The sequence below is a fragment of the Stegodyphus dumicola genome, chromosome 3 (genome assembly GCF_044657685.1).
Source record: "Stegodyphus dumicola isolate Sdum_Otavi_A_Nest chromosome 3, ASM4465768v1".
Classification (NCBI taxonomy): Eukaryota; Metazoa; Arthropoda; class Arachnida; order Araneae; family Eresidae; genus Stegodyphus; species Stegodyphus dumicola.
The window spans coordinates 82,150,768-82,171,165 of NC_140770.1; the positions used below are offsets into that span (position 1 = coordinate 82,150,768).

General features: G+C 30.7%; 1 protein-coding gene across 5 annotated transcripts in view; it reads right to left on the reverse strand.

Annotated features, from left to right (window-relative positions):
* LOC118203559 (uncharacterized) overlaps positions 1-20,398 on the reverse strand; it is a 235,732-nt gene that overhangs the window by 83,224 nt on the left and 132,110 nt on the right. For all 5 annotated transcript variants that reach the window (XR_015040229.1, XM_085813027.1, XM_085813024.1 and 2 more), the window contains 2 exons: positions 14,318-17,917; positions 11,933-12,088 (listed from right to left, as the gene is read on the reverse strand). Coding sequence is in view for 4 of the 5 variants with exons in the window: in XM_085813027.1 (XP_085669153.1) it covers positions 11,933-12,088; positions 14,318-17,917 (3,756 nt within the window). In the remaining variant the exon portion in view is untranslated. The remainder of the gene's footprint in view (positions 1-11,932; positions 12,089-14,317; positions 17,918-20,398) is intronic.

Below are 20,398 nucleotides of genomic sequence, written 5' to 3' on the forward strand. Positions count from 1 at the left end.
TCAAAAGCGTTTGAGGGAAATACTGAAATGTATCCAAAGAGCAGGACTGACGCTAAATTCCGAGAAATGTTCATTTGGCAAAAAGAAGCTGACTATACTGGGACACTTACTCGATCAACATGGGATATATCCCGATCCACAAAAGGTAGAGGCTGTAGCAAAGTTCCCTATTCCGAAAAATATTGCCGATGTTTGAAGTTTTCTGGGCTTGTGCTCCTACTAATGATTTATCAAAAATTTCACAGATATCGCAAAGCCCCTGCATGACTTGTTGAAGAAAGATGCAAAATTTTCTTGGAAAGCATTACAGATTGAATATTTCGCAACACTCAAAAGGCTGTTGATCAGTGGCACTGTTTGGAGACATTTTATTCCAGACGCAGAAACCAGGATACATTCCGACGCTAGCGCGGCTATGGTATCGGTGCAGTATGGGTTCAGATCCAGGATGGCAAAGAAAGACCAATAGCCTATGCATCCAGGTCCCTTACTGCAGCTGAAAGGAATTATTCCACCACTGAAAAAGAATGCCTTCCCGTCATCTGGGCAATTAGTAAATTCAGGCTATACCTCTACGGAAAACCCTTCACGGTAGTCGCAGATCACCATTCTTTATGTTGGCTGGCCAATGTTAAGGATCCATACGGAAGACTTGCACGGTGGGTTCTCAGGTTGCAGAAGTATGACATAAATATCGTCTACAAGAGCAGTCGCAAACACTCCGATGCAGATTCACTATCAAGGAAGCCTCTTATAGAACCAATAATTGAGAACAATGAAGACATCCCTTTCTTTGCAGCGATCGTAGATTACGGAAAAGAGCAGCAGAAGGACAAATGATTAAAATCCATCATCACAACTCTCGAGAGGTGAGGCATATCAAAATTATCAAATAAGAAATGGTATAATGTACAAAAGAAGCTATGATCCTATGGGACAGCAATGGCTCTTGATGGTACCAAAGCAACTTCGTACCAAGGTTCTAAGATGTCTTCATGATGCTCCAACCACTTGCCATCTCAGATTTGCCAAAACATACGACTGAATAAGGAAAAAGTACTATTGGCCAGGGCTATATGGAAGTACACAGCAGTATGTATCACATTGCCGAGAATGCCAAAGACGGAAATCACCGCTGCAACGTCCACCCGGACAGCTTGAGCCGATAAAACCTCCCGACACACCATTTACCAAAATTGGAATAGATCTACTCAGATGCTTTCCTGTTACTCGAAATGGGAACCGGTGTATTATACTTTGCACAGACAACCTTACCAGATTTACCTTACCAGTCACAAAGGCAATACCAACAGCTGAGGGCACTGAAATTGCCAAGTTTATAGTTGAAGAAATTGTACTGAAGCATGGTGCCCACAAAGAAATGATAAGAGACTGAGGACGCAACTTCCTATCCAACGTTGTTAAAGAAGTAATTCAACTACGCAAGACGTCTCATCTGCTGATGACTGCTTACCACCCTCAGACCAATGGCTTAACTGAAAGATTCAATAAGACATTGTCAAACATGTTGTCCATGTATGTAGACATTGAACAGAAAAATTGGGATATTGTGCTACCATTTGTAACCTATGTCTACGATTCAGCCAAACAAGACACAACGGGATTCAGCCCATTCTTTCTCATTTATGGCAGAGATATCCAGACTCATCTCGACAAAAGTACAGTATCAAAGATCCCAAAGATAGTTATGCGCAACATCTGATCACTAGAGCTGAAGAAGCTACACAGCTTGCAAAACTCCATATTCTTAAAGCACAAACCACGGACAAGCGCCGATACAACGAGAGACATCGATCTGAAAGCTACAACATCAGAGACTTTGTCTGGGTCTTCACTCCAATACGACAGCTCCTAAGACGTTACTTTGGACCATATCGAATCACACAACTGAATCTCAAACGTAACGTACGAAGTAGAAAGTATGGAACAAAATAAGAAACGACGGAATTCAAAAGACATCGTTCACGTATTGAGATTGAAGCAATATCATGATCCAAATGTACAACTAGACGATGAAAGAAAGCCCAATATTTCCAGGAGACCTGTTACAAGAAACCAAACCAGATCGCAGCGGGATGCTGCTTCTTCCTAAGAAGGGGGAAATGTAGCGAAAATTACTCTTTTCGACCGAGCTCCTCATAGCTTAGCAGAGAAGGCGCAGGACTCAAAACCCGTCAATGGCAAGATGCCTGATAATTGGTTTTATGTAAATTTCCTTCTTGTTAATGTTATCTTATTTATGTAAATTTCCTTCTTATTCTTCCAGAATATTCCAAGTCTGGAATGTTTCAGCATGTTCACCAGCCGTATATAAGTAGCTCTTCATTCAGCTCGAGTTAATAAAAGGTCTTGAGTTTAGACTTGTACTTGCCTGTTCATTTGTAGGATTCCCTCATCTATGCTACAATATCAATGAGTCACATTCTACAAGTATATCATTCTACAAGTATATTAAAAAGCATATAACTTTTCAAAACAGCTTGGTATTTCTGACATTCATTTTAAATAAATTTATCGCCTTCAATTCCATAAAGCCAGCAACGGCCGAGCAGTAAAGTCGCTGAACACTGGTAGTTCTTTCCGAGAAAATGGGCTGGTTGCATGGGCGTTTTCGTGGTTTTTCTCATTGTAACGAGTATGCCAGCTGGTTTCCCTTAAAAAGTTCTTCACGAATGCCTTTTAGGGAATAGCCCTGCTTTACCGTAACTTAATAATCCAATTCAATCCATTTCATCAGTACTTGGTCTGAGCCTTTATCAGTCTTTAGAGGCTAAGCATTTTAAGGCATGAGATGAAAGGAAAGACTGGTTTCATCAAGAGGGAAAACGTCTTTAGGTGACATCCACATACATCACTGGATAAATTCATGAATATTCAAATAATTCGACTAAGAAATCATAGAATTCTCTGTTTATGATTATATGATGTTCTATAACGTAATTTAAATTTATATAAACATATAATCAAAAACCAGTCGCTCTTCAATTTAATCTGCAATGATATTGTTTTTGCCTTTTCCATTAGCACAAGCTCAGTTAATGGTATTTGCTAGTGTACACATCCAATTTTTTTCTCTTTGAAAACCCAAATTCCTTGAAATATTCTGAAAATATATTCAAAAGCATACAACTTTTCGAAACACCTTGGTATTTCTGACAGCCAAAACCCCCTTTAAATTTTTGCTTCCTTTTCTTCCTACATTTCTTCTTTCTACATTTGTTTTCAGTGCTGACACAAGAAAATTAAAATTTTCGATTGTTACACTTTGCATAAATTTTGCATTTTTGTCAATTTTTTTTAAATATTTGTTGCATCAAATGCATTTCAGCTGAAGATAGCTTTTCATTTTCTAGACATTTTTAACTATAAATAAAGTTTTAAAGCAAAGTCCAAAGGATAAATATTTGAATTAAAAGATTTTTTTTTTTAATGAGAAAGAAATAAACCACTCCAGCAGCGCTTATCCTGTACCACGGAGTGGCTCGATTTTTCCTTCAGTTGCAAACAATCTAAATCATATTATTTAGAGTTTTTAAGCCTAATAATTCCTATATTAAAGGACATGTTTTTTATATAATCTACAACATAAGAGAAAATTACTACTTAAAATATTCTTTAAGAGGATTTATGTAAAAATTTATATATATATATTTTTTAAGCTGGGACATATCCCAAACTTTCAACGTCCTGTTTCCTTAAAAACATTGTGAAAATAAACATCAAACGAACTTTCTCAGTTTTAAACAAGTCAATTTAAATGCAAAGTAAAGTAGCAGACGATAAACACGGCGAAGGTAAAAATTTACTCTTACAAATATTTTTAAAAAAACGGAAAAGTGAAAGAAATTTTTAAAAAGTTAAAAATTTTAATAATATTATCTATAATTAAAAAAAAAAGCTTTTCATATAGTATTAATAAATATTTATCGCACATCACAGCATTAAAACAGCATTTGATATATTAGAGGGGTGGCCAAAGTGCGGCTCATGAGCCTGATATGGCTTTCGCAGGCAATTTGTGTGGCTCATGCATACAAAATATACGAATGAAATATCTTAAACTAAAACTATGCAGTGTCCGAAAGGAAATAATTAGTTTAGACTCTTTTTACAAAGTTATCAGGCATTTCTTTCTATTTAAAACCTCATCTGCTATTTCTATACTGATGTAAATATAAACTTGTGGCTTTTAGAAATTCTAGATGCGGCTCTTAAACATTCCTAAATTCAAACATGCATCTCTTACTGACGTGAAGTTTGGCCAACCCTGATATAGATTGTACTTGGAAACATATGTGTGTCTGACACAAACCACTGAAATTGGTTAGAAGCAAGCATAACTAAACACCTTAAAAACAGATGTTATTCAAAATAATAAAAGTCATATTGATAAAATTTGGAACCTTCTAAAAGAGAACAGAATCATTCTTGCTGGTGTTTCTTTGGAAAATTATGTCAGGATCACTGGTATAATTTAAAAAAAAATTAATTTATAGTGCAAAGATATTGTGGAGAAAATAAAATGGAGAACCAAGTGAGGAGAAAGAAGAAATTATTGCAACAAAAGCTGCTTAGGATTTAATAATTCTGAAAGCTCGGGAAACCTCTAAATGTATTTAAGTAACAAAATCTGCTCTTTTTAAATAAAGTGGAAAATTTTCTAACTGCTAAATTAAAAATGTAGGAAACAATCAAAATTTATTTATATTATTTCTTACCTAATGAATTTTTAAGAACTTGCTAAATATTTACAAGCAATAGCTTATTTCGTGGATGAAATGCATAAACAATACTTTTTTACATTATTAATTAACAGTAAAAAAAATGTAGACTTAAGACTGAAGTTTGTAGAAGTTTTTAATTCAGACTCAAGTGTAAATTTGGATATTTAAGTCCAAGTTAAAAAACTGACTAGTTTACATTTGAAGTTTATTCATAGTACATTTGCCTATTTATAAATTAGATATTTTAATTAAAATCTTAACCAAGATATAAAAAAGTACAGACATATAAAATATTATTCATATGCCCAGCAGCTTCACTGCATCCAAGAATAACAATAAATTTTAAATATTTTTTTCAAGAGTAACAAACTTTTTTTTTTTTTTTTTTTTAAATAAGAAAAGAAAGAAAAAACTTACAGCAAAAAGCAAATTACAGCTATACAATATATAATTGAGATACACAGAAATAATATACTACATATAAAATCCATACAATAATATATTCAGTATGCCATTGTAATCTAATTTAAATTAGTTCTACTAGAGAAGGGAAAAGAAGTCTTTAAGATAACCCATGATTTGCAAAAAAAAAAAAAAAAAAAAAAAAAAAAAGATATAAATGATAGTTCAAACAAAAATGACTAAAGTTGAAAATTGGCTGACTTTTTTACTGACTGTTAGCTAGTTTTATCAAACGTGTAGTAATAAACCAAGTTAAAACAAGCCACGACAATTAGCAATTATTTAGCAATTAAAAACTACAAATGGCATAAAAACTAAAATGTGATGAAATCAAATGGTTGTTTATTTCGTATCTGTTCCCCACATAGTAAAAATATACAGTACTAGGCAAAATAACCAAAAAGCAAACAAATTTAATGCTAAGCATTTCAATTTAGAGCACTGATAAGAGATCTAGCTTCAAAAAGATAGAAAACAAATGGAAAAGGAATGATATAACTTAAAAAACTTTACACATATACTGCTAATTTTTGTGTGAAAAATTTATACTAACAACCAGAATGTTGGCCACTGTTTGGAGGAGAGGATTTCATGTTTTACAGCTATATAAATAAACACAACGGCATTTGTAGAAGTAATACATGGAACAAGGTTTGTATACATTTCTGCACACGGAAATTAAGTACTTTTAAGGACCATTAATGAAAAAAATTAAGGACCTATAAGCAAATGGGAACTCAATAAATTCAATTAAAAATATTATATCTATGCCTGAACTTCACCTTCCCTTCCTAAAAATACTTCAACTCCCATCCTAAAAATAAAAGATCCGTAAGTAGGATGCATTATTATTAAACATAGCTTAATTAACATAATTATTAATATGTTCAAGAATAAAATAAATATTATTAAATTTATCAAGTAGCATTAAATATTTTACATTTATAATCACTGGACATATTTGAAAGAAAGGTAAGTGACATTTTAGTAATATTTTACTAACAGTTAGCTTTTTTTATTTTTAATGTTTCATTTTGTCACATACTTGCTCAGTCTAGAGGTTTAGTAAATAATAAGTAGATTTTATGTCAAGCAGCATAGGTTAAAATGTGCATTAAAATCAGAATCAGAGTGATTCATAACAAGATTGGCTGCTGTCACCGCTCCTGCTGGCATAAAGAGACAAACATGCAACTATTTTCAAAGCTGAAACTGGAAAAATTGACAAATTGGAAGGAAGCTAAGAGATCTAAAAAGTTACAATTGTATTACATATAAAAAGATAATGTCTATGTCTACTGGACAATGTCAAACAACATTCCAGTAGCTCCTTTACAAACAAATCTGACAGTTTTTGTAAAAAAGAATTATCCAGCTGTAAGAGAAATGGCAAAATGTCAGAATAAAATGGTGCTTACATGATTCAATGAAATTTTCTTATGGTTTTGTATGACTCAATTCGCATTTATTATTTAAAAAAAAAAAAAAAAAAAAAAAAAAACACAGAACTTTTGTAATCTATTAATATACACTTAACTATGTAGAACTGCAAATCTCACCATTTCTTGATATTTTCGAAAAATCTTCGTAACCAAAATGTTCAATTACTCAAGCAAAAACAAATAAACAAGAAAGTTTGGTTCTGTATAATGCTTGATCTGAAAGGGACTATGAAAGTGATTGAAATAAACCTTTTATTTATATTAAATTTTCCACAAAAGAGAAATAAAAGAAACACATAATTGATAAGAAAAAACTGATTAACTAATTGATCATAGAAAGCCCAATGTGAAATCGTAACATATTTTTCATGTATTTAATGTTGAAAATCCAATAATATTCAGGGTTCGCACACATTTCTGCACACAGAAATAAAATATTTTTAAGGACCATTAATGAAAAAATTAAGGACCTGTGAGCAAATGGGAACTGAATAAATTCAATTAAAAACATTATTCTATGCCTGATTTTCACTTTTATAATACCATTCTAAAAATAAAATAGATCCTCGATTAGTATGCATTATTACTAAACATGAATTAATTAACATAATTATTAATAAGTTTGAGAATAAAATAAACTGTATGAAATTTATCAAGTAGCATTAACTATTTTACACTTATAATAGTTGGACATATTTGAAAGAAGATAAGTGACATTTACATTTTACTAGTATGTTGATGATTTTTTTTATGTCTCATTTTGTCACATACTTAGTCAGTCTAGAGGTTTAGTAAATAGCAGGTAGATTTTATGTCAAAAGGCATAGGTTAAAATAAGAAGTGAGACCATAATCAGCATAACAAAAGACTCAAGGTTGTCAGAGCTGTTGCTTGTCTAGAGACAGACCCGCTCAATAGAACAAACCTGAAAGGCCTGATGTAGACACAGTTGGGAAGTGTTGAAAGTTAGTCATACTTTGTTTGATGCAGTTAGTGTCATAGCTTTGTGTGGAGTTTCAAGGGGTTGTAGCCCAGTTAATACAGTCAAAAGTCGTTAATTCGGACACCCATAATCCGGACCTCAAAGCTACAAACTTTCTGCGCATGCGTCGCGTTCACGCATGCGCACAGGCGTTTAAGAGTGCGCATAAGACCTTCACGTCTGCGAATATGTTTGTGCGCATGTGGCTTAATGTGTAACGGAGGTATAAGCTAAGCTAAAAATTCAGTTAATGTTGCAGATTGCGTTGTTCCTTAATCTTTGAATTGGATCCGGCTTATTATTTTTTGCAGACTGTTAGAGCAATTTCATAAAAGTAAACTTGAACTTTCGATTATGTCAAATAGAATTTCCGATATATATTTACTAATATGTAATTTGTATCTACAAAGCGAAAGTATGTTTTGAAATCCGAAATCTGTTTATCAATTTCACGCTGCGGATTGGAAGTTGATCTGTCAGCACTATCCTTATCTTCAGGGCAGATGTTTTATATTTTATTTGGCTTATAATTCCTTACTAAGTGTAGTATTTCATCTCGATGTACTCCGTCTTTGATATGATTTAAATCAAGTTCCTCGTCATTATAATTCGCTTCAGATAGTGAAGAAAGTGACCCAGAGGTTATTGAAAATGAAAACATTTCGATTGACAAATTAGTCGGTATTCTCAACACAGCAATTATAGGACTTGAACAGCGGAACTTTGTAACTAAACAAGAAATTATGTCTGTTTAATAGAATTAAAGAGAAAGTATTATGACATGAAACAAAGCAACTTACATTGAAAGAAATGCTTAATAAAAGTAAACAAATAAATATTAAGCTTTTTCTTTTTGTAAATTTTGATACCCTTTAGATCGTAATTGTTCTTTATTTCACAAATTACGGTTTCATATTTTTAATTTTGTAATTTCTGCATGCCATCTTACCAGATTTAAACTGATGATCTATAATCTGGAAAAATCGATAATCCGGAATCGCTGAAGTCCCGACGAGTCCGGATTAACGACTTTTGACTGTATACTTTAATGTTCCAATAAGCGATTAAAGTACCAGAGATGATAAATTGTTTTTTTATTATTTTTAAGTTTCACTAGATGCAAAGAATAAGTTTTACTTGAATTTTTACATTTTTGTGTTTTATCTTGTGACCACAATGAGTGTTAATAAAAGGCAATACTTGCTTTAATATATAGACATAATTTTTAAGGGTAAGCAGTTAGCTATAAATAATTAAATTAGGTAATTGGATAACCTTAGTCATAATGGATTTACATGGCCACTATTAAATTTTATTTTTTAACAATATTTGTTAAAAAAGCCTATTAAAATCAAAAGCTAATAAATTTTCACAGTTTAAAATATATATAATTTATGACATTAATTCTTAAACAATATTAGGATACACATTAAAAGCTACAAAACATTTATGTTTCGTAACAACAACACTCAATATTGATCCTTCATTTTAATTTGAAGCTTCCCAAACATTTTGCTAGTTTATATTGATTTCCTTCTCTTTAAGCATCTTTTCTAACAATTAGAGATTTGTCTCAATATGTAAACCAATGCTCTCGTTAGTTTTTGAGTGCTTATCTTCTAACTTGACAACCTCTCCACAAGGTACCTATGAGGGTTTACTTGATCTGGTAAAAGTCAAATAGTCCCAAACCCTTGACTGAATCATAAACTGAAGGGCTGAAATCATAAACAATAGGTAAGTTACATAATAACAACTACACATATCTTTGAAGAGTAATTTTCTTTATGTATTCAGTTTCTTTCTTCAACACGTTTCTTTTTCATTTTAGAATTTTTGGATCTAACTAAGGATTTCTGTCATTCTAAAAAACACTAAATGCATTTAGAATGTATAGAAGAAGTGGCTAATTTTATTTCTTAAGTAATATGAACATTCAGAAGAAATATGAAATATATATGGTAAAGCCCGGTTACAAAGTTGATGTGGCAGAATTTTTAGAACTTAGTGACACACCGAACAACAAAATCTAGAAATAGCAAAACTTTTAGAATTTAGAGCAGGCATTGGAAGCAGAATTTAGAAAGGCACTAGGCAGCAGAATTTAGGATCCACAAAGATTACATCAGGTGGGAAATGTCTAGTGTTGATGCATTAATGCTATGTGTTGATGCATTAAGACATATTAGATGAATCTTTTAAATTGTAAATTTTCAAGTTCTTTAATAATAAAAAAATCCCTTTCTATAATGCTTGGCCATGTGATAAGATTAGAAGCAGTTTTGATATTTTCCATACTTATGTCTAGTGAGAAGTAGAGAAAATAAAGGGAAGACAAACATGTTAGGAAAAAGATTCAAGTATCAGAAGTAAAACATTCAAATATTATGTTTTCATTGTTCTTCCAGACGTTCTCTAAAAGGTAAGAAATTCATCGCAAACTTTATGTAAAATACATCTATTATGTGTTGATATCATGGAGACATTTTTCATTTCGTCACATATTTCTTGAATCTTCTAGAATCATGGGTCTATAAATCTTGCCTTCAAATCCTTTTAAACTTCCCAAGCTGCAATGTCTAAAATAATAGAGAAAAGTTATCCCTACCAATTCTGTAACAGCAAAAAGGCAGAAATATTTTGGGAAAAAAAAAAAAAAAAAGAGGTGGGAAAAAATGTAAAATTAATTTTATAGAGAAAACTGATGCATATTCTGAGAATTTTGAATATTCTGAGATGGGAAAAATGCTTACTATGAAAAAATTAAAAAGAAGACATTTTTATTAATTACATAGCTAATTTTGCTCTTGTTAGGAGCTGTTTCGTAAATTACACTTTATAGCATTATGCCTTATTTTTCAGATTCATAATACTGTATAATAAGTTGCCAAATGAAACTTTATAATATGACAGCAAAAAATAGAGATGTTTTATTTTAATGTTATTTTTTTAATATAATTTCAATATATTACCATTATTTTAATGAAATTATCAATGTTGTGATGTTTTAAAAAAAATTGTTGAAAAATTCTCAGATCTCGGAATTAAAAATTTTCTATAGAAAATCTTAAATTCACCAAAATGTTGACAAGTCGCCAAATTTAAAACCGTTTAATAAAATAATTCACATCCCCAAAAGCGAAAAGTTGTTTAAGATTTCTTTATTAGAAAAAACTAATTTCAAAATGCTTATGTTTCACTTCTTGCTTAGAAACTCGAGTATCCCATCATTTATATTAGAAATAGAAACAAATTATAACCCATTCAAAAGATAAGCATATGTGTCAGTGAATCGCCAAAAATATTCCTCCAAAATGCTAATTCACACTCAAAATGGCAGTCATAAAAACAGACAGAAATTTCGGTACTATTCGGTTTTGAGGGCCATAAAAAATTATTATAATTTATATAAAAAGGCTAAAGATGACTGAATAGAAGCATAAGAGTAAATAACTATTTCAGATCATTATTATAATTTATATAAAAATTGCCAAACATAACAGAATGGATGCCTGCATCGCTATTTCGCTACTGAGTTATCGCTAAAGCATAATTTCATCTCGTTGGTTGTTCAAACATAATTTTCTATAATGAATGATGCCTTTCTTTGAAAAAATTCTCAGTAAAGTGCAGAATCGCCCACTTATTTGTTTGCCGCTTTTTACAAGGGTAAAAACAATTGCATTTTTGTCAATTTTCTTTTACTTTTAAAGTGAAAATAGGTCGATGTGTACATAGATAAAGTCAAGGGTGTGCGCAGTGCCATTTTTGTGCAATTTGGGGATTTTTTTCTAAGTAAAAATAGATCGATGTGTACATGGATACCGAGTATGAGCAATTCTTAAAAATGCGTCAAGTAGTGAGTGATTCTGCACTTTACCCAAAATTCTATTGCAGACCTTTCATCATGAGCAATTCCCAAATTGTGAAATCCATAGGATATCAAAAAAAAATTTAAAAATTAAACAAGTATTTCAATGGCATCTTAAGAAATATAGAACTATATAAACTTACGCAATCTGAAATCAGCACCTACGCCAGATTTGGTGTGCTGTTTAAACGGGCGCGTTTGCTAGATTTGGCGCTTTTGCGCATACATTTTCGCTGCAGTTTTTTTAGGTCCTCAAAACGGAATAGTACCGAAATTTCTGATGATTAAAATTAAGGACCTTCTCCTGATTTTGGCCAAAATTAAGGACTTTTAAAGACCAAAAATCGATTCCAAAAAGTTTAAGGACACTTAAGGACCGTATGAACCCTGAATATTGCATAAAAATCAATAAAGGAAATAAAATGCTTACTTCATCTTCAAGGTTTTGTTTTTCTTCCTCCAAGCCTTTGATGCGCTGCTCCATTTCTTCACAGGTTTTCAAAAGGTTTTCATGCTTCTTTTCTAAGCGACGATAATTCAGCCTAATGATATTGAATTTAGGTTCTGGGGGATTTCCATGTTTATTCTGAAAATTAAATCACAACGAAAAATCATGTTGCTAATCTTTTATTTATTTTTAAAAGCATTCATTGAATAAAATAAAATCACTTAAAATTTGACACAGCAATACTTTTCTTCCATAAAACACTGAAGTCTCTACACTAATCAAATTAAAAACTCATATAAGGAAGGAATCAGCTAACTTAATTCAAATGGATTTTACTTTATGCGTATAAAAACGATGAGTAGCAACAAATAATTGCTTAAATTATTTCCTAATTTATATATTTCTTATTTCTGACCTCTCCATATTTACTTAAGATCAGTTGTTACGACATTCAAAATTACACGACTGGAATAATTGTTATATGTCTAATTGTTTACTACTTGTGTCACTCCCGAGATATAAATTTTAAATTTATATTTTTATATCTATTTCTTATACATTTGTATTACTTTCTTTACTGTAATATTATTCAGGCTATTTTGCTTCCTCTGTTTTTTCTGCATTGATTTCTCATCAAACAATACCAGTTTACTTGAAGGTAACCTAGTGTTGTTAGATAAGAGTATAAACATCTCTGAACAATTTTTTTTTTTTTTTTTTTTTTTTAATTATTCTTTGCAGTTTAGAAATGCTTGCAGGCAAGGCTTTTTCGGGTGTAAAGAAATGCAATAACTTTTGACACCAAGTCTGAATAGTATGGGTTGTGTTGATCCAACTGCTGCCAGCCAAATGATTCAGCAAGTTAGCATCTAAGAAATATGATGCATCAAATTTTAATGAAGTAACAGAACTCTGGCAGATAGCGTGCTTTTGTGTTTGCAAAGAATTACATGGCATAGCTTCCTTTAAAGTTTAAAAGTATGCAGCATCTATCTGAATTTCATTCTTGTCCGAGACACATATTTCCATTCTAATCACTGCTGCTAGGATTAGAGGTCATATCATGCATTAATGTCTCATTTTTCATCACTATGTGGCTTAAAGGTACATTATCATTTTCCGAGTGTTAGGTAAAAAATGTCAGGCATGAATTAATCACTATGTTTTGTGTTCCTTAGCGAGCATCTCCAGACGAAGGACAGACAGTAATGCTTAGTACTTCAGCAGTATGGTTTTCTCCAGCCCAAATTTTTGGATACAGTTTTGTAAAGAACTGACTGTGAAATTTGAGGAATGGTGAATCATCTGTTTTCATCGATCATGGAGTCTACTGTATATACAAAATTGTTGTCAATTACAGACAGCTGCTCTAAGCATGTTTCACAAATCTCCTTTGGCCTTTTAAAAATAACATACAAAATCAAAAGTTTAAAATCTTGAAGCGTTTAAGCTCAAAATGTGTCCACGGAGATGTGTCCTGAGGTGCATGTAGTAAAGGCATGCATGCTGCAAGTTCTGTATCTGAGAAATATGTTGGTATTAGAATATATTTTAGTCAATGTATTTTAGTATGTATATTTTCTGTATATTATCTTATTAGATTTAAACTGATGATCTAAAATCTGGACAATTCCCAAACCTGGAATCACTGAAGTCCTGATGAGTCCAGATCTTGGACCTCGTACTTCATTATGATTTGTGTTGTAAATAAATGCATCAGTGGAGGCCATGACATAGCTCGCGAGGCATGTACCGCTCTCCCAAGCAAGTGGTGCAGCTCTTATGCAAATAAAATACGTTTACATAATATAATAAACTGAAACTATTCAATGTCCAAAAGAAAGCAATTTATTTCATTTCTTTATAAAATTATCAGATATTTCTTTCCATTTAAAAACTGTTTCATTGCTTCTAAAATTATGTGAATATGGACTTTTGACTTTGGGAAAATCTAGTGCAGTACTCAAATTTTCTTGAATTTTGACATATGGCTGCCATATGAAATTTGGCCACCCTTGATTACATTCTTGGTAAAGAATACCTTTGCAATAAAGTTCAGTGCACAAGTTATACAGTTTAGATTATTTACCATATTATAATATTTTAATTTAAAATGTTATTTCTGAATTTTAGGAATTTTAAAATAAAACCTTATTTTCATTATATTCTTGCAGTGATAAATTAACTAAACTAAGAGAAAATCTTTGAAAATTTTTAATTAATGTTCATGTTCATTAATTATTCATGGAAAACAGAAGATATAAGTATTAACAAATTATTAGCTAGAATGTGTAATTATGGCCTATATAATTATTCAGTTAACGAAAAATGCCAATAATAAACTCAGAAATAAAATATTTAACAAACCTTTTGTTCATCCGATAAAGTTGCTTTGAATTTTAATGACATCTCCTCAAGCATTTCCTTCTGGTGATTCATTTCTTTTTTATTCTCCTGTATTATTTTTTTAAATTTACAAAACGTTTGCTGCAGAAGCCTCAGATTACACAGCAACTCTGTAATGATATTGGAAGATACAATTGTAAATTTATTGTCACAACTGATATCATTTATATATTCTCCACAAGACATCTGATTATCGATGAAGGTTTCAGGATGCTCTTCTGTTTCAGAAGCAAAGTTGCAAATGGATTTGGAGATATTTTGCAGCATGACCTGAATTTCTTTACTGAAATTAAAAGCCTTAAAGAATGATACCAACCATGTGGATATATCATTTTGCAGTTTAAATTCTGATTTCAGTAATACCTCAATGCTCTGTTCCCAAGCAACTTTTAAAGAAATTAAATCAGACTTGCCAGTTTCATATTCTTCATGTAAAGAATAACTTTCAACCATATTTATGATTAAATTAAGTATTTTCACTATAAAGTTTTTAGCAGTAGTTAAAGCTGTTTTTGCATTTTGTAATTCAGATGATAAATTATTATTGAATGTGTTGGCATTACTACTTATCTTCAATTTCAAATTTTGATTTTCATCTTGCTGGTGAATAAATTTGGTAAACAAATCATCATATTTTTTCTTATAACTTTCTGTTTGTGATGTTTGATTAGCTTTGAGAAGTGAAATTTCAGAGTTAAGCTCACAATTAATTGCTTTAATTTGTTTGACATCCGCATGTGCTTCTTCTAACTCTTGATTCAATTTTTTCAGGGCTATTTTTTCTTTTGCATACTGTTTCTCTAAAGCCTCTTGAAGTTCATTTTGCATATTTATACCTTCAGAGCAGATTTTCTTCTTTAATTCTTCAATTATTTTACCATCTTCCTTTTTATCTTCAATCATATCTTTCAATTTTAACTTTAAAGTATTGCATTCTTCAGAAAGTTCTTCTATACAAATTTTAATTTGTTCTCTTTCTTTTTCCAGTCTACATATTTCTTTTTTATAGTTTGCAGTTTCTCTTAATTTTTCTATTTTTATGTTTTGCAGTTCATTCTTCACATTTTGAATTTCATTATGTAAAGCAATTTCAGTTTCCTGTTTACAATATAAATTGACTTCTACTTCTTTAATTTTAGATTCAAGTTCTAATTTTTCTGTCTTAATATCTGAAATTTTTTGCTTCAGCTGAGTGATAGTTATAAGATTATGTTCTGAATTAGAAATCTTTTCCAGCAGAGCACATTCATGCTCAAATTTGATATTTTTCAGAATCATTACATCAGTTTCTAGTATTTTATTACGATTTTTCAACTCCTCGCAATATATCTCATTATCTTGTTTCATCTTTTCCAGTTCTTCCAAATTCCTTGAAAGAATGTCCACGGACTTCTTTTCTTCTTCATACTTATCCTTCCAAAACAAAATGTCATGCTCTAAATCCTTTGTTTTTGAACTGTTATTAGTTTGGGCTGCTAACTCATCAAGCTTATTTTGAAGTTCTTGTTTCTCTGAATATATGCTCTGTAATTCCTCTTCAACATTTTCAATAGTCAAATTTAATGAAATTTTAGACTGTTCAAGAGATTTTACTTTCTTTTGCAACTCACTAATGATTTTTTTGGACTGCTGCTCAGAAGTTTGAAGTACTTCTTTATCCACTTCAAACCTATATAATTTAGCATTCAGATCATTTATTTCTTTCTCATAGTTTTCACACTTCAAACTCATTTGCTCAAGAGCTTTTTCTTTCTCTTGAATTGAATTTTGGAAAATCAGAATTTCTTCTTTATAATTGGGACAAAGATTAGTTTTACTATTCTCTGCATGTACTCCATGCAAAGCTTTACCATGTTCAATTAATTTTTCACTTTTGCTAATAACCGAGTTATCAAGTTCTGTTTCAGTTTCTTCAAGATTTAAAATTAAACAATCTTTTTTACAATTAAGAGAAGACATGTTTTCAGAAATTTTAGTTAACCTATCACATTCAGAATTTAAAATTACAGTTTCTTTTTCTTTCACACTTTCAAGATCTGTTTTCAGTTCAACATCTGTAGACTGTACAATTGTATTTTCAGCTTGAAAATCAGACTCATCTGTTCGCATCTGCTTTATTTTAGTCTTAAGCTCTGCCATTCCTTTAAGTTCTGTTTTCAGTTCAGCAATTTTAGAATGCAAATCTGCATTTTCTGCTTGAAAGTCAGACATGTCTCTTTGTATTTGCTCTATTTCAGTTTTAAGATTATTATGAGTTGCTATAAATTCTACAAGAGATTTAAGAAGATTAATGGGTTTGAGAATATCATGCTGATATTCATCTAAACTACACGTGCCATCACTTCCTGTTTCACATATTTCACAAAAACAAGATTCTGAAAAGCTGTCAATGTCTATTTCCATCGCAGAAAGTCCACTTTTGATATTGATGAGATTTTGTACATGGGTAAATAATTTCTTTGCATCTAAAAATTTCACTTTCAATTTCTCCTTTTCCAAATAGACTCGACTCAATTTATTTTCTACTTCTTCAATAACAGTACTGAGGTTGATATTCTTAATTTTTTCAACTTCATAGCAATGTTGCAATGTATCTATTCGTTTCTGGGCACGAGCAATTTCACGTTTTAGTTTTTCTATTTCATATATAATTTCTTTCACATCTTTGAAAAACAATTCACTGAGGTCAAATTCATTTTTATCATATATAATTGTACCAAAATTACATTCATTAAATTTCATATTCCTGCAACACAGTTTTGAGTACATATCTATAATGTCCGATTTCTCTGAATTCATAATGTTATTAATACAAGATTGGATTGGACCACCATTAGAATAAGAATGGATCAATAAACACAAATTACTCAACTCTTGATGAGACAATAAAGAATATCTATAATTAGATGATATATTGGATAAATTGTCAGAAGGAATTTTTGACATGCCTTCCTCAAATACACACACTGCAAAATTAAGCAAAACAGAGCAATATGAAGCACTTACAATGCTTATTATCTCTTTAAAGTTCAGATTTAGATTGAAATTCACAAGATTTAAGTCCTTTTGCATTCCAAATGAACGTTCTGAATTCAGAATTTCATGTCTAATATAAGTATTATTTACTTTATTTACACATAAAACATAATTTGTATTTTTGATGACAGGAAAATGAGAAATATTGCAGTGAATGTTTTCAAACCTGTCTAGGTACAGAGTGTACAGTTTAATATTCTTTAAAGTTTTATGAATATACTTTGAAATGAAAAGCATGATACTTTTTAAATTCTCTTGAAGTTCCACAGAAGTCTCATTTACCTGTCTTTCCATCTGCATGTTATTATCAAATGGCTTGCTTTTACATAAAATATTTGAAAACAAATTTAATATTTCATTTAAATAAATATCAACCCTGAGCGAATCCCTGTTTGTTTTTTGAAGTATATAATAAGAAACGTTCCTCAGGTTTGCTATAGTATGTAGATGTTTTCTCAAATTAAAGGCAGTCAGGCATACATCAAATAGACTTTTATCATCAAGCAGTTTGCGACACACCAAAAACTGCAAAGAGAAAAATAAATTCATATATATAAATTATACTACATATAATCAGAAAACAGATATAAAGTTAACTACTACTTGAAATAAATTCCAGTCAAACAAGCACTTTTAATCATAGTGAGAAATAAAGCATGTACTCTTAGTAACAAAAATACTGGAGTAAATCTGAAATTAAAAGCTCATAGCTACTACACTAGAAATTCCATAAATGTGAAAATTAGTTTTTTATAATTAGCTAATATTAATTCTATTTATAATTAATGTATAATAATGATAACTATTTATACTAAGAAATAACATTAAAACATGTATATGTGAACATTATGATTTAGATACATCTCAGGTACATGAATTAAACATCCAACTTTAGATGAAATAAATTACTTGCGATTCACCAAAGTTATATAAGAATGATTCAATATAAAAAAATTCAGTCATCATTCTAGTTCAGAAATAGTGTTGACCTAAACCTTATAAGAAATTTGTGATGCCTGTTGAAAAATCTTGTATGAATGAACCATCCATCAAAATAAAATGCAATTAACAGTATATAATTCACGAGTTCTCAAACAGGGGGATTCCCTTTTGTGGGAAATTTCAGAGGGAGAATGTGGTCAGTGGATAGTTTCAGTGAGAGAATGTGGTCAGTTTTTAACTCCGGTGTTAATTTTATTCAAAATTACTTTTATTCCAAGTTTTGGCATTTATCAACATTTTCTACATCTTTCTTTTTATTTAATTTATATGGCACATTGAAAAATAATCTAAATATGTGTATACAATGCCCGCCACTTCATAAAATCACTTCCATTCCAAACTTATTTGAGTTTATTATGTGGCTGGGTTTAGACAGTGATCTCTGTATTGTAAATTGTAGTACCCATTTTAAATTTTTAAGTAAAATGTTGACTAATAACTAATTCAATAATTAATCCTAAAATAATAATAAATAATTCATGCTAAAATTAAGTTATTTAAGAGATTCTGAAAATTATTTTTTTTATTTCTTATAAAAGTATTTTTCTAATTACCTTCTTATTGAAATTTTATCTCATTAGAGAACTACTCTAACTGTGGTTGTTTCATATTGTTCAACGATAATTTTTTGATCAAATTTTGTCTCTTTAGATCACTACTTTAAGTGTGTTTATTTCATATGGTTCAAAGACAATTTTTAACACTAGAAGCGCCACAGCAGTCACTTTGACTACTTTCGTCATTTGACCTTGGATTCCTTAAAAACCCTTTATCTTAAGAAGTCACAAATTTTGGTATTTTCCTAAAATATGTCGAAAATTATTGGTACCAAATATAAATCGAATGAAATTAAAATTAACGCAGATATTAATAGTTATACCTAAAAGCGCCACGAACAGTCATAATGACTGCTAGTAATACTGGGTAGATTTATATGGTATTCTCGCTCAGAAAATATTTTTCTTAGAAAAACATCTGGCGTACATTTACATTCTTTTCATTCACTGATTATTTACAGAAGGAATTACATTATTTTACAGAAAAATTACATTATTTTCCGAGAAATAATGTCTCACAATCGTTTTTGAGACATTATGAAATGTCTAAGATTTGACTTGAAGTCAACTAGGACTCAGCATTTAGAAAGTGATAAGTTTGCACATTTTTCCGATATTTGGAATAAATTTATACAGAACTGTGCAATTTCCTATAAACCAGGAGAAAATCTAGTTGTGGATGAGCAGTTATTTCCATCCAAAGCCAGGCGTAAGTTTATACAGTCAAAAGTCGTTAATCCGGACTCGTTGGGACTTCGGCGATTCCGGATTATAGATCATAAGTTTAAATCTGGTAAAATGGCATGCAGAAATTATAAAATTAAAAAAATGAAACCGTAATTTACGAAATAAAGAACAATTATGATCTAAAAAGTATCAAAATTTACAAAAAAAAAAGCTTAATATTTATTTGTTTACTTTATTAAACATTTCTTTCAATGTAAGTTGTTTAAGTTGCTTCGTTTTTTATGTGATAATACATTCTCTTTAATTCTATAAACAGACATAATTTCTTGTTCAGTTACAAAGTTCCGCTGTTCAAGTCCTATAATTGCTGTGTCGAGAATACCCACTAATTTGTCAATCGAAATTTTTTGTTTTCAATAACCTCTGTCACTTTCTTCGCTATCGGAAGCGAATTATAAGGACGAGGCATTTGATTTAAATCATATCAAAGATGGAGTACATCGAGATGAAATACTACATTGAGTAAGCAATTATAAGTCAAATAAAATAAAAACATCTGCCCTTAAGATAAGGATAGTGCTGACAGATCAACTTCCAATTCATTGCACGCCGCCGCAGCATTAAAGATAAACAAAGTTTAGATAAACAAAGGATATGCCTTTATCCATTTTTTGCAGCAATTCCACTTTTTGTTTAATGGACTCCGAAAGATACTTTCGCTTTGTATATCCTTTACATATTAGTAAATATATATCGGAAA